Raw genomic sequence first — 15,898 nt, 5'->3', positions numbered from 1 at the left:
ATATCCATATGAAAATCCAAGAAAAAACTTTCTTTGATTTTTTTTTTTTTTAAAAAAAAAAAGACAACAACAAAGACAAGAACCAAATGGAACCCACAAGAAGTTGATATGTATTTTTCCTTTTTCTTTTTTTTTTTTTAATGTATAGACAATGAGGCAAAATAAAGAAAGGGTCGCATTTTTCTCCACGGAGATGGTCACGTCAGTGGTGGGTCCTTAAGCTGTAGAAGAAGATTGTTGCCGACATGTCTTCCACTAGCTATATTTTTATTTATAAAATAATATAATATATATATTTAGCGTTTTGGGCATACGCATATATAAAGGCCAACCTTTCTCTTTCCACTCTTTTTTTTTTTTAAATGTCGTTCTGAAACATATATATATATATATATATATACAAGTAATATGTATAACTACCTTATCCCACGGTTCACGGAACCCATTATCCCCACTACATAAACATTTTCATTTATACATTTATTGTCAATTATAGCTCCACACGTGGCATCTCTCTTTTTCTCTCGTTGGATGACCTCTCAACTGAATGACCGAAGTTTTGCTCCATCTATTACAAATGGAGCCCTCATTTATCTTCACTCCATGATCTAACTATTTATATTTTGCACCTTTAAATTCCATCTAATTTTCAGTCAGCCCCTAATATTCTCCATTTCATGATTTCCATGGGATTGGAAAATTCCAGATTAAACGGGAAATCGGGGTGGAAACGAGGTAAAAACTCCATATCCAAATCGGAATTAATGTCAGATTATATTTTTGTCCTATTTATATATATATTATTAATAAAATATATTTTATATTTATATTTTTATATAATTCTTTTATACTGAAATATAATTATATTAATAATTGTGAATAAATTTTATGAATGTATAATATATTTTTAAAAAAATATTATTATTATTATTATTATTATTTTTTATAACGGGAAGACGAGAATCCCCACTCCACAAAATAGGCTAATACATGGAAAATTTCGTTTTTGAATTGCCAATTGATGGTAATTTGACTAAGTCAGAGTTGTTGATTTTTATGATAAATAGGTTTTTTAGTGTTTATTTCAGAGCTTTTTCTTTTTTATTTTTCTTTTATAATTGTTAGTAATTTGCTTTGTTGTTTACTTATGTTTATACATATATAAAATATAATATGATAAACACACTGCTTTTTTTTCTTTGGTGAAGATAAAGACACTACTTAAGAATGAAGTTTTGTCAAATTGTCCTTTTTAGTAAAAGTATTATCTATTCCAAGTACAAGCAATGGAAAAAGTTAATCATTTCCCAACAGGGTTTTCTTTTTCTCAATATTTAAAATGCTACAAAAAGAATGGTATGGAATTCCATATCCCACTAAGACTTTGATTGCCTGATCTTATATTTTATATTAATTAGCCTTTAAAACTCCACCATTAACCCATTTTATAGGGGTGTTTTTATCTAAGGATAGTTGAATTAGTACACAAAGGTCAATGCACAAATCAAGCAAAAAAAATATGTATAGAAAAAAGTTCATTGCACAAAGCAAATTGAGCATGCCTTTGGCCTTTAAAAGTAAAAGCAAATTTGCCACTTTGAAATGGGAAGCTCAAAAGCCATAAGGAAGCCAAGCTTCATCAATCGGCACGCCCACCGAAGTGATAACCATTGACCCTCGTTAGGGGCCCTAAGTTTTCAAAATTTATATATCTCAGACGAAATATGTAGTACAATTCTTATTTATCGTTGCAGGTGAGATTAAATGAAAGTCAATGTTACCCATTATTATTATTATTATTATTATTTTTTGAAAGTCAATATGATGAATTAAAATGGATGGAAAAAAGGGATAGATAGAATACTTGTTTAGTGCGTAATAGTGTAATTAATTAAAATGAAATAAATACTGTACACACTAACACACATGTGTTAGTGTGTAAAACTAGCTTCTTGTTATTTGAAAAAAACAACATAAATTTATTACTTAATAACATATTATATTTGTATAATATTTTATATTTGTCAATTTCTCATCAAGTCATATCATTGCAAGCACTTATCTCATCAATAATTCAAATTTGATTTTTAAAATACAATCCAGTGTAATTATATAAATCCAGTAATATTCAATGGATATAAGAAGAGATCTTCTTAGTATATTACTGATTAATTTCATTAAAATTTTAATATTTTAATTTATAATTGGATGAATTTGGATAACGAAGAAAAATTATTATACATAATAAAAAAAAGAATAAAAAAGTATAAAAATTATTGCTTATGGAGCTTTTGAAAATAATGCTATTGAATTGTAATCTTATATTATATTCGAGAGCATATGCTACTTCTAGATTCAGTATGTGTTATTGCAACTTGTCAAAAATAAAAACGTTTACTTCAATATAAACATGTTTTTCTACCAAAATGCTCGGAAGTGTTTTTTTTTTTTTTTTAAAAAAAAAAAAAACAAAAAATGAGCTTTTGGTTGTTTATTATCTCGCATAATGAGGCTTGTATTATTGAGTTTAAACTTTTGAACCAGTATCGTTATAGTCACGTGACCACGGTGACGTGGCTCCTTTGGCTTGCCAGAAAGTACTACGTCTTCTTTATCTTTGGTACTACTGATTACATTTTTCCTGACAGAATAGTACTACTGATTTTGGATGTCATTCAAGTGCGTATGAGATTTTTTTTTTGGTAATTATTCAGGTACAACTGAGATATATATATATATATATATATATATATTTTGGTGATTCAGGTGTCATGTAAGATGTTACTGAAGCCAGTAGTACAAGATATTTTGACTATTTCACGCCCAAGATTGATAATGGAGCTATTACCCAAAAATAAAATAAAATAAAAAATTCCATAATGGGTGGACAAACCTCAACCCCTCAAATTGCCATTTTTTTTTAATTTTTTTAATAAAAGTTTATTATAAGCACTTAAAATTATCAACTTAGATATTTATAGATATATTTATTCTAATCATCATCTATTAAAACAAGGACTGAAATTGCGAGATAAATAGTCCATTTAAGAGACTACCTTTTTTGGGTAAATATTTAAGAGATCACCTTAGGCAACTTATTACTTTCTCATCAAATGATAGTTTTAATTTTTCATATCCATGTTGAAAAGGATCTAATTTACAAAATTAAGCTTTCAAATTTAAAAACCATTGCACGTTAGATATTCAATTTATAATTTATTTGTATCAATTTAATAAAAGGTTTAGAAATTGAAAAAATTAATTAATTCTCAATTTACAAATAATATGAGAAGAAAAAATTAATTAACCCTCAATTTACAAATAATATGAGAAAAAATTGATTAACTTATCAATAAAAGAATAGTTATTTTAATTTTTTTAAACATTCTATTATTAAGTTTAAATTATTTTAAAGATTCCAGTAATATAAAATAAATTGGAGATTGGAAATTGGAAATCTGCTATACAACATTTTAAATTAAAAAATATTTTTAGATATTATTTTATTAATTCCTTTTATGTTTTTTTTTAATATTTTCTTTTATTTTTGGTGGGTAAAAGAAGAAGGAGAAGGAGCAAAAGCTCAAAATCAGAGAAATGGAGGTCTTCCACGAGGAAGTCAGAATTTTGATGCTCTTGTTCCAATCGGATGGTGATGGACCATGTGGGGCCATGTATCCATTTACATTTTTTCAACTGACATGTCACAACAAAGAAGAAAATTGAGTGGGCAACTGATTAAGATTAGAAAGAAAGTTCCAATTTCTTATAATGGTGACAAAAGCAGGCAAGTGTGGTCCCTCAACTCCCCCAACCGTAGTCGCTCTCCTATTTTCCAAAACACTCCCCCAAACCCCAATACCATATGCCAGAAAGTCACGTGCCACGAGCCATTACTTCTTCCCAAAAAGTAGTGCCATTTATTAATTTGATTGGAAAGCCATTTGTGACTTTTACGTCTTTTTCCTCTCAATAGTACTTATTTATATTTGCAAAGTAACTCCCTTAGTTTATTGTATCTTCACTTTCAGCCACTAACTTCTACGATAATTCGGTCGTACATTGCTCATTGTCTTCAAATTAGACTCCGCATAAGATTGACTTTGATACTTCACAAGTCTGTTTGATTTATATATATATATATATATTTTTTTTGAAAAGCATTTTTTAATAGTTAAAATTTCTTTTTTAAAAATATTAGATAATAATTAATAAACATTTGTTTACAAAAACATATATTTCTTTGATTAATGATAAACTATCCAAAAATGCTTTACCATTTGAACTAATACTTTGAAAAAAATAAATAAATTTTTTGTATATTGTTTTAAAAACATTATTTAAAAAAAACTATTTTTTAATATTTATTAAAAAATTTATAAATATTAATATATTTTTTTATTTATAACCAAATATATATCAGCTTCTTAATAATTTTTTAAAAAAAACCTATTATGAATTTTTTTTTAAATAATTAATTTTATAAGCTATATCAAATAAATATTAAAATTAAATTTTAAAAAATTTATTCTTTTAAATATTTAGTAAAATTTTAAAATTCTAATTATATAAGAATATACATTTTTTGGCAGTTATTTTGGTGAAGTAACAAAATACTAACTTTTAAAATGTTCATTTTAACTTCTTTAATTGTCCACAATTAAAATATCAATTTTAATTCTTATTAAAAAATTAACAGCCCTAGTCTCTGTCCGGCCGATCATTCCGCTGGCATCTTGCATTCACGCCCCCGTTTGACTGCCACTCGGGGATGTAGTTGTAGATACATTAGTTTTAGTGGGTCGTTGGCTCCACCTGTTATCTCCTTCTACGACATGCTGTTGTCGTCCCCATATTCCATATGTCACTTAGTCATCTCTGCCTCGCTGCGGGTCAGCACCTCCGAAAGAAACAGAGGACTTCATTCAGTGACTCCGCGATCGCCCTCTGAACGATCAGAATAAGGTAAAGCTTGAAGATAAGTTTTGTACTCTATTAATTTCTCAGTTCCTCTAGTCGGGTGGGCACCGGCCGGTCTTTCGACCAGATCCCCCTAAAAACCGTACGTGCGGGTCTCCCCGCATGCGGCTCACGCCATTCAAGGTGCTTTCGGCCGGTTTTACCTACTATTGGATTTGAACCAATGACTCTCGCTGTATGTATATTTTTTGACCTGGATCTATTATTATTCTAATGAACAGCATTATAATTTTTTTTTCTATTGAATTTGTAATTTTCACTTTCTTTCCTCCTTCTACGATGATTCGTTGTACATTGCTCATCGTCATCAAATTAAACTTTTGACCATTTCATGTAGTTTTAAACAAAGATTCATGGCGTAAATGAAATTAAGAGCATGACTTAATTGTATTTTATTATAGGATAAAAGCTGTATTGTACAAATGAAAACGATAAATTATCTAGAAGCGAAAAACTTGACTTGGATCCTAATTTGAACCTTTTTTTTTAATTAATATTTTCACCGATGGAATTACATGGACAAATATCTTGACTATGTGGATAAAATCGGAACATTTGTTTGTTGAATAATGAATGCTAAAAGCTTTTTTCATTAAAGTATGCATTTGAAAATGAAGCATAATTTTTGTACGAATAAGAATTAATGGTTGTATTTGACTTCGTATTTTTATTAAAAAAGAAAAAGAAAAGATGACTTCGTTTTTCTTTTTTAAAAGAAATATAAAATTGAAGAAAACAATAATTTTATTAAATGCAGAGTAAGTGAAAAGGAAAGATGTAATAAATGAAATAATGAAAGGTTTATCAACAACAATTATTTTTCGGGAAAAAATAATAATAAGAAGAGAGAAAAACCCAAGAATACTACGTCAGCATGCAAAAAACACAAAAGTGTATTTGCCTTCTCAAATGTGTTTATTCATGAAAAAAAAGAAAAAGAAAAAGAAAAAGAAACAGATAGTTAAACCACGGTCTTTTTCTGAATGTATTAAAAAATAATCAATATGATTCTAAAATACTTAATGTAACATACTATTTTTTATTTTTTATTTTATTTTTATCACATATCAAAAAAAAAAAAATTATAAAAAAACCATATAAAATAGATTGTCCAAGCTATTTTATCCTACAGAAGAAAAGAAAGCGGCATCGTTTAAGCATGAGGCAGAGAAAGAAAGCGAGTGACCAACAAGCGAAGCCAGAAGGAGAGAGCCGAGCCAAAGCCGAGCCGATTAAATGGGCTCGAGCCGTATGGTAATGCGCTTGTCGGATTTATATGGGGGTGATCTATCTAAGCATCCTCGACCAAGAACGTCCAATCGCTGATGCTACAAACCAGCAAAGGCCTATTTTCTTGCTATCCACGTGTCGGTATATAATTGGTGGAACATTGTTCTCATTTTTGTTCCTCTCCCATTTTTAATCAAACCCTCGTCGAGCAGAGACTCGGAGTATCTTCTCCTTCATCAGAGCTCTTCTTGTCCGCTCAGTGGGTGGAGAGAGAAAGTGCCCAAAAAAAAAAAAAAAAAAATAGAGTGAGAAAGCGCATAGACACATAGAGTCTCGTACTTTCTAGGGTTAAAGTTTATATCTATATATATATATATATTATTTTTTTATATTATCACAAATTGAAAAAGGAGAGGGAAAAAAAAAAAAAAAGAAAGAAACGAAAGTGAAAGTCGGGAGAGTTTTGAGATTGAAGATTGTGATTCTAGCTAATTTTCTGGGAAAATTTTTCTCGGGAGAAAAAAAGAAAAAAAGAAAAAATTGTGTCGACTGTAAGTTGCTTTATGTGTGTATTTTATCTTGGTTTTTGTTTGTTTTTTTTCTTTACCAGGTAGCCCTTTCATAAACTCCACGGAAGACAAGGCTTCGAGCTCAAGCAAAGTTGAAGTACAAATTAAAAAAAATTAATAAACAGAGTCTTTTTTTTTTTTTTAAATGATTTCCGGGAAAGCAATATTTTATCTGGAGGAAGGTTTTTCTTGGTCACTGGATTAACCAGTGAGAAAAATTTGCATTAAAATATAATTTTTTTTCGAATGGAAAAAAAAGTCGTAAAGTAGTGCTGGGGTTGGCTTCTGAATGGTTAATTTGGACGAACAAGTTTCATTATTTAAAGGGATTGAACATTGGTTTGGTGGTGGTTTGAGGATGTTACACAGATTGAATCAAATGTTGAGTGAAAGTTGACCCATCGAGAAACCTGATTGAAAAAAAAAGAAAAAAAGAAAAAAAGAAAAAAGATGACAGTTCTGTAAATATTGTATACAGAAAAGAGGCTGACATGAGGAATTCAGGTATAGTTTGAGGGGGTGGGTCGCAACATAATGAGTTGCAGTGAGAGGTACAGAGGAGGTGAAGAGAGGGAATATGAGCACCAGGCTTTGCGGAGGTCTGTTGATGAAGCTGAACCCAATTTGGTATCCCAAAATGGTTCCCTAACGACCCAACAATTGACGATCGATGAGAACTTGCTGGTCGACCCGAAAGTTCTGTTTATTGGGTCCAAAATTGGTGAAGGAGCTCATGGCAAAGTCTATGAAGGAAGGTCAGTGTCAATTCCTTTGTCTATCGGTTCTATGAAGTATAGAAACTACTGTGAACAATTTATATTATTTACTTTGTTCTTGGGTTAAAGCTATATATATGGGAAGCCATTTTATATATTTGTTTGACTTTAATTATATTGCCTACTGTACGAGTTATGTTCATGCAGAATTTGTTGTATTGAGGATAAGCGTATTGGAATTAGTTTTGGTCGTGACTGGAAATTTTGCTACCAAAAGTGAAAACTTCTCCTTCAATCCTGCAAATCACTTTACTTTCAAAGATGTACTTGAGGCTTCCTTGTTGAAGACAGACAGGACAGAACTCCACTTCTGGAGAATTAGAATTAGAATTGTGGTTTAAATCTGATATGTCAAGTCTGTTTGCATGTAATGAATTTCAAAATTGTTCCTATAATCCTTTCTGAGGTGGCATGTTAACTTCCATAGATTTCAATATCCATGTGGATATATATGCCTATTTGTTTGCTGATGTATTTTTAGTCTTCTTTAAACTTAATCTAACAAGAATTGTATATTAATTTTAGTGTCAGAAGAAAGATATATGTATATATATGTATATATATTTATTTATTTTTGGGCATGATTTTCTGGAAGTAATTTATTGTCATTTTAGGTTTTAGTTGGTATATGTATCTCTATTGATTTTCCAGGTATTGTAATCGGATTGTTGCTGTTAAAGTTCTCCATCGTGGAAGCACTTCGGAAGAAAGAGCTTCGCTGGAGAATCGATTTGCTCGTGAAGTTAACATGATGTCTCGAGTTAAACATGAGAACCTTGTTAAGGTGAGTTCAAAAGTATGTTTATTCTTGGACGCTCCTTCACTGTGAGGCTTTGTAAAATGGAGGATCTATGAGTATCGATTCCAAAACTTTTGTATGCCTTTTTATTTTCGTTCTTGTACACAACCAATTGGTTTATAGTGTATCTGCCATGTTAGTTTCACTGGTTTTATGCATTTCTCTCGTTTGCAGTTTATTGGAGCTTGTAAAGATCCTTTAATGGTGATAGTTACTGAACTATTACCTGGGATGTCACTCCGGAAGTATCTAGTTAGTCTTCGTCCTGAAAAATTAGATCTTCACGTGGCGATAAAATATGCCATTGACATTGCTCGTGCCATGGAATGTCTGCATGCCAATGGGATTATACACAGAGATCTGAAACCTGGTATCATTTTGCTAGTTGAAGCTGCATTTCATTACTGACTACTAGGCTATTGCTAGATAATGTACAATTGTATAATTTTGCTGTCAGTATATGTTACATTTTCCTCTTAATTTCTGAATCTTAAGCCTTAGTTGGGAATGAGCTGCAGTAGTTTCATTTCTCTTCCCTTCCTTTCTTTTGAAATTGAACTACAGAAGTGTGCTAACAGCTTATTCCAGCACATGTGTAGAAACCTAGTTTGCCGGCGATGATGTATTGTTTGTATGTGTTTGAGCGTGTGTAAGTTTCATTTGTTGTTTTCTTTTGATTCTAGGTTAGTCTTGTAAGGTAGTGGACATGATTTGCAGTTATTTCAGAATTTAAGCTGCTGGACTTGTCTCCCTTTCTAGATGGTGACTTACATGATCAATTAGTTTATGCTATATTCAAATAAAAGGCACCTTCATCTGTCAAAAATGAATGCAGTCTGGTGTTACATTTTTTCTCAAAATTTGGGATGATGATATTCTTATATGACATTATTCATACATATTGCGTTTCATTTCCTTTTATCGCATATAGCTTGTACATGAAATGAGCTCATCTTCATTTACATTTGCAAAATTTTTTAAATGCAGACAATTTGTTGCTTACGGCAAATCAAAAGTCTGTTAAGCTTGCAGATTTTGGTCTGGCAAGAGAAGAATCTGTGACTGAAATGATGACTGCAGAAACTGGTACTTATCGGTGGATGGCTCCTGAGGTTTGTGCCTTCTGGCTAGCATAGTATGATTGTTACTGGATCTTCCATTTTGTTTATGCTGAACAGAATACACTAGTTGTATGACTAGTGATTTATATGTCTCTTATTTATGTTTTATGGCAAGGAATGACAACATAAACTTGCTGTCCAAATTTTTTTTCTCTAGTCCAAACAAGTTGGCTATTTTGTACCTGGTTGATGAATTTGACCCTGTGAGGGCTAAATCCTCAGTTGAAGGCTTGAAGCATACTTGCATTTGGATATAGAATTTTGAAATGTGGTTTACAATGGTGAAATGGTTTTAACTATAAACCCCGAGGTGTTTTGGCACAAAATGGGTGTTCGTATCACAAGCCTAAAGTTTATCCATTTAAATAGTTCTACGGGTTTATGTTGCCAATTTGCATTGAATGTTATATTATCTACTTGCAGTTTATCCTACTTTCTTCACAATTTGCCCTTTTGCAGTTGTACAGCACTGTGACATTGCGTCAAGGAGAGAAGAAGCATTATAATAACAAGGTTGATGTATACAGTTTTGGAATTGTCTTATGGGAACTATTGACAAACCGCATGCCATTTGAAGGCATGTCCAACTTGCAAGCTGCTTATGCTGCTGCTTTCAAGGTATGAAGAATTCATGTATGTTTTTCTCTATGAATGCATTTTCTCACTGTGAAATGCTTTTTGGTTCTGTATATGGGTATCCATTTGATGAGTATGATATGTTTTCTGTTTCTGTTAATCTGAGAATCCCCTTTTTTTTATTTTTTATTTTTTTATTTTCTGTTGGTTTAAGCACCTTCATTTTCTGACATCGCTTATGCTGCATGCTTTAGGAAGGTCATCCTAAGAAAAGATTTATTTTATATGTTCTGATTATTAAAAACAGTATCACTTTTCTTGCATTCTCACATAGAGATATTGTTGACATATGAGAATGCAGCAAGAGAGGCCTAGTCTTCCAGAGGATATATCCCCTGATCTTGCATTTATCATACAGTCATGTTGGGTTGAGGACCCTAACTTGAGGCCCAGCTTCAGCCAGATAGTCCGCATGCTCAATTCATTTCTCTTCACACTTTCACCATCACAATCATCCTTACCGGATTCCGACGATGTTAACGAGGCAGCAGCTAGTAATGTTTCTATGAATGACTTATCTGCTCGAACAAGAGGAAAGTTTGCTTTTATTCGTCACCTTTTCGCTGCTAAGAGGACAAAGAACTTGCAATGAGCTGGTAAAATTTTGGAAAAGTTATTATCTTTTTTTGTTCCAAACTCAAGCAACATAGGCATGAGATAGAAGATGTAATTTTTAACGAGTTTGTGATTAATACCCAAATTATGATGATTACCAAAGTGCAAGAAATGCTGAAAAGAAATGATGTCGATGGGGGAACTCATTCACAGAATAAAGAGAGAAGTAGACCATTCCACATTGTCTGGTTGTCTTTTTGTTGGATTTGGCTTCGCTGAATTCCCATAAGAATTTGGCTCTTCACCGCTTCATCTTATGTTAATTCAATGAAGTCGATTGTAACTGCCGAATCATGATATTTAAATTGGAAATTATTCTAATAGCATCAAAATGGTACTAACTTCATTTTGTGTTCCACTCAAATAACTTCCTTTTATATTTTAGGCTAAAATAAATAAATAAATTAAAAAACCTTCCTTTTATGTTCAAATGATTATATTTGAATTGAAAAGTATGGTGTGTATAAATTTATTTGAATCTCAACATTTCTTATAATAATTTATAAAATGTATTTATTGTAAAAGAATAAATAAATTTATAGTCTATGTACAACTAATCAAAACGGAGATGCCATCTAGAAATTAAAAAAATAAAATAAAATTGTATTTAACCATTTCCACATGGACACCCTTCAAAAGAATTGTCAATCCTCGAGGAACTTGAAATCACAAGGAATTAAAGGAAAAAAAAAAGGGAAAGGACCATCAATGGAAATGATGAGGTCCATGATGAATATGAAAGAGTTTTAATCTTTACGATTATTTTAAATGGAACACCTACTTTTCTCCACATGATCACCATAAAAATATTGCAAAATGGTAGGCAGAGGATGGTGAATATGGGTATGTGTTCCTCTTTCCGACCCCCTCTTTTTAATTTCTCTCTTCGTTACCACCATCTTCCATGGCAGATCTCAACCCAATAAAGAATTTTATTATTCCATCAAAATTCAATTAATCTATTTTTATATAAATGGATAAATATGTATAAATTAAAGAATTTATTATTCCATCAAAATTCAATTAATTTATTTTTATATAAATGGATAAATATGTATAAATTAAAGAATTTATTATTCCATCAAAGTTCAATTAATTTATTTTTATATAAATGGATAAATATGTATCAATTAAAGAATTTATATATATACTCATGAAAAATAAATTAATATAAATATATGTTATTTATTTGGCGGTAGGAATTAACATTCCGTCTCTACCGTCCCAATGTCTGCCACTGCCACGTCCATCTCCGTTCCGAATTCAAACCCTTTTGTCATCCCGAATTGAACCCCTCCTAACCGGACCGTTTATCGTGGGAGATCCGATGGAGATCCGATCGGATCCCTGAAATCCCTAAATCAGAAATTCAAACACCACGAATAGATACATTCTCTCATAGTTCTTGGTTAAACCTTCAATGGAGGAAACCCAATTGCCAGAGCGTCGTGCTTGCCAAGCTGCGACCACCCAAAATCCTGAACTTTCTCTTCCTTATATGAAAACCGACCAGAGATCCTGAGTTGAAGTTTCAGGGTGGTCAGCTCATGGAACATGCTGAGAAGCACAGGGTCCTCCTTGCTTTCCAAGCTTCTTCAACAAGTTCCAGGGCTATCTTCCATGAAAGAAGCAGAGCAGGCCCAAGCTTTCATTACCAAAGCAGGCTTCTTAGCTCACAACCCAGTGATCGCGAAGCTCATCTTGTTCGCGACCTTGTCGCCATCGGGTTGCCTTGTGTATGCTCAATCACTGTTCGAAGAAACTTCCATTGACGACCCTTTTATTTGTAACACCATGATTAGAGCTTACACTAACAGTGTTTTCCCCATCAAAGCGATACATATTTATAACCATATGCAGAACTTGAATGTTGGGACTGATAATTACACTTACAATTTTGCGCTCAAAGCCTGCGCTAGAGCTCTGAAATGCAAGGAGGACGATGCTGTGAAATCGTATGGTGTGGGTATTGCTCGCAAGGGAGCTGAAATTCATTGCCGGGTTTTTAAGTCGGGGTTTGATAATGATTTGTACGTGCAGAATTCGTTGGTTTTTTCGTATTCTCAGTGCGGGTATATTGGACTTGCACGTCATGTTTTTGATGAAATGACGGAGAAAAGTGTTTCTACTTGGAACATCATGATATCGGCGTACGATCAAATAAATGATTTTGAATCGGCTGATAACCTTTTCGTTATGATGCCTCAGAAGAATGTGGTTTCTTGGAATACATTATTGGCACGGCATGTGAGGTTGCACGAGATTGAAGCTGCAAAGAAGTTGTTTAAAGAGATGCCGGAGAGGGATGCAGTTTCTTGGAACTCTATGATTGCTGGTTATATTGAGGTTAAAGATTATGATGGAGCATCGAATCTCTTCCGCGAAATGCAAATTTCTAAGGTTGAAGCTACGGAAGTAACACTTATATCTATATTAGGTGCTTGCGCTGAGACAGGGGCATTGGAGATAGGCATGGAGATTCATAAATCATTGAAAGGAAGAAAGTATAAGATGGAGGGATATTTAGGTAATGCCCTCGTGGATATGTACGCAAAATGTGGGAAATTGAGTTCAGCCAGGGAAGTGTTCAATGAGCTGAAAATGAAGACTGTAAGTTGTTGGAATGCGATGATCGTGGGGTTGGCCGTTAATGGTTACTCCGAGGAAGCTTTGGATGTATTTGCTGCCATGGAAAAAATGCTTGATGGGGTTAGACCTAATCGAGTTACATTCACTGGTGTTTTGATTGCTTGTAGCCATAAAGGTTTGGTGGAAGAAGGAAGTTGGTATTTCAATCATATGATACAGAAATACAACATCATGCCTGATAAAAAACATCATGGTTGCATGGTCGATCTTCTAAGTAGAGGGGGATTGTTATATGAAGCTTACCGAATGATCGAAACCGTACCTTGTGATGAAAGCATCATACTGTGGAGAACTTTGTTGGGTGCTTGTAGGATACATAGAAACGTGGAGTTGGCCGAGAAATGCTTCCAGCAACTTGCCAAATTGGAGCCTCTTAAGGATGCAGATTATGTTTTGTTATCTAACATCTATGCTGAAGCTGGGAGATGGGACAATGTCGAACGCTTGAGGAATGAAATGATCAACATGGGAGTTCTGAAGATTCTTGGCTCCAGCCATATAGAGATGAAATTAAAGAATAATTAGTATGACATCGGTAAAAATCTTCTTAATCTTAATCAATTAATGTTTTAGTTTATGATTGATATATACCTGTGGTTGGCTTGGGATTTTAATAACATCCATTATTGAGTTTGACAAGTTTTTGATGGAAACAAGGGAACGTAACTTTCAAGCTAATGGATGTCAATGGACCACATGATGATTTTGTACTCATAAATGGGGATGTGAGTGAGATACCCTCTGGCCATGTCTTGTTTTGTTCTATATCTGGCAATGATGCTCTTGCCTGCCTATGTTCAGGTATTTGCGTGTCATTCTATTGCCATCATCTGGTCTAAGGGTGTCATATGAGATGTCATTATCCACCATTATTGCGTCTATATGTGAAAAATTTTTTGCATGATAAAAAAAGATAAAGAGAAAAAATTGTTCCATTCTGAGTCTGGGAAATAAATCTTTTGTGTTCTTAATAAGAAAAGTGAAGCTTTTTGGCAGGGTTAGAGCTGTCAAATCTAGGTGTAATCTTCAATACTTGATAAGAAAATTCAAATTATACCTTGAACAGTGGAAACTTGGTTTTAATCATGATAGAATTTCTAATGTAAAATGATGTTTCGAGTTTTAAACTTTTGAACTTGGGAATGGCGGAAAGAAGAGTTGAAGGGGAACAGCAGTTTTCCACCTAACTTGTGGGTAGGTGTGGCATGAAAAAGTACAAAGTAAAAAAAAATAAAAATGGAGTATTAATAAAGTCCTCTGTTGTAAGCTTTTCTTTTATTTTACTGAGAGGATTATTGGGTCTATTGTTTGGTTTGGAGGCATAACTTTTGTGAGCTCGATTCAGAAACAAAATTCAAATTCACACCCGGTTTTTTCTTTACAATTTGGCAAATAGGATATCTTTATCCAAAATAAAGAAAAAAAAAAAAAAGGAAAAAAACTTAAGTTAAAAGAAAAGGTAATATTTTATTTACTTATTTATTTATTATTATTCCTTTTAACCTCTAGGTGGAGGGTTTGAACCTAGACCCTCTGCTTTAAGAAGGTAAACTCTGTCACTGCACTATCCTGTTATCAGTTTTGTGAAAATTGGAAATAACTTTGAATTATTTTTTAAATGAAAGTATAATAAATTAAACTGTAATTAATATCCATATAATTTAATATATATTCAAATCCCATTTAAAAATTTCAAAAAAATAGATGAGGAGGTGCAGTAAAAATATAAAAAGTAATATTCACGGTCACACTAAAAATACGATCATTTAGAAAATTGACGAGAATTTGTTGTTAAAAAAATAAATAAATAAAAGAAAAAAAGAAAAAAGAGCGCAAATCCCGTCACAGTCAGTCACACGTAAACCTAATAGAAAGTCCAACTGCCAGTATATTCTTGAAAGGCTATGAACCGTCGAATGAAAATCCGATGCACACGTGTCAAAATCAAAGTCAAGGTCTCCTGCAACTGTGCACCATACCATATTAAACGCATCGCTTTTGTCATTTCCCCGAGAAAAAAAATTAAAAGACGACCCCAAGTCAATGCCTCTGCCGTAAGCTTTGTCTCTGAAGGAGGTAGGAATACTCTATATTATAGCGACGGTAAAATGTAGAAGATTTTTTTTCTCTTTTTTTTTTTTTCTTTTTCTCTTTTTTCTTTTTCTTTTTTAACACAAACAAACCGGCGCAGAAAAAGAAATTCATAAAGATTTTACGGAAAAAAAAAGGAAAAAAAAATCGTCCATGTGATATGTGAGATCCGAAGGATGAAAAAATAGATTGAGCTACATGAACTTTCTTCTTCGTTGATATTATCGATTTCGAAACTCTGTTTTTCTTTGAAGTGGTCGTTTTTTTGTTAATCTTTGTGGGTCAACTTATTGAAGAAACAGAGCAAAAATAGAGAGAGAGAGAGAGAGAGAGAGAGAGAGAGAGATGAGTCTGGGTCAGCAAAACTAATCCGTTTAGCTTTTCTTCTACATAATGTCTGATCAGAAAAGTCTACAGAGGAAAAACAATTCA

At 32.5% G+C, this 15,898-nt stretch overlaps 2 protein-coding genes across 2 annotated transcripts; both read left to right on the top strand.

The window, feature by feature from the left end:
• Positions 1-6,385: 6,385 nt before the first annotated feature.
• Positions 6,386-10,907, top strand: LOC107407393 (serine/threonine-protein kinase STY13). Its single transcript, XM_016014673.4, has 6 exons — positions 6,386-7,534; positions 8,207-8,339; positions 8,529-8,724; positions 9,342-9,466; positions 9,935-10,093; positions 10,413-10,907. Exons 1-6 carry the CDS (start codon positions 7,314-7,316, stop codon positions 10,701-10,703), a joined length of 1,125 nt encoding a protein of 374 aa, XP_015870159.1. The 5' UTR covers positions 6,386-7,313; the 3' UTR covers positions 10,704-10,907.
• Positions 10,908-11,908: 1,001 nt separating this feature from the next.
• On the top strand, positions 11,909-15,831 carry LOC107431026 (pentatricopeptide repeat-containing protein At3g29230-like). Its single transcript, XM_016041904.4, has one exon. The coding sequence runs from the start codon at positions 12,281-12,283 to the stop codon at positions 13,898-13,900; it is 1,620 nt and encodes a 539-aa protein (XP_015897390.4). The 5' UTR covers positions 11,909-12,280; the 3' UTR covers positions 13,901-15,831.
• Positions 15,832-15,898: the final 67 nt, after the last annotated feature.

This window comes from Ziziphus jujuba, chromosome 6 (assembly GCF_031755915.1).
Source record: "Ziziphus jujuba cultivar Dongzao chromosome 6, ASM3175591v1".
Taxonomy (NCBI): Eukaryota; Viridiplantae; Streptophyta; class Magnoliopsida; order Rosales; family Rhamnaceae; genus Ziziphus; species Ziziphus jujuba.
The sequence above is the reverse complement of the archived record's forward strand: the minus strand, read 5'-3'. Positions and strand labels throughout refer to the sequence as shown.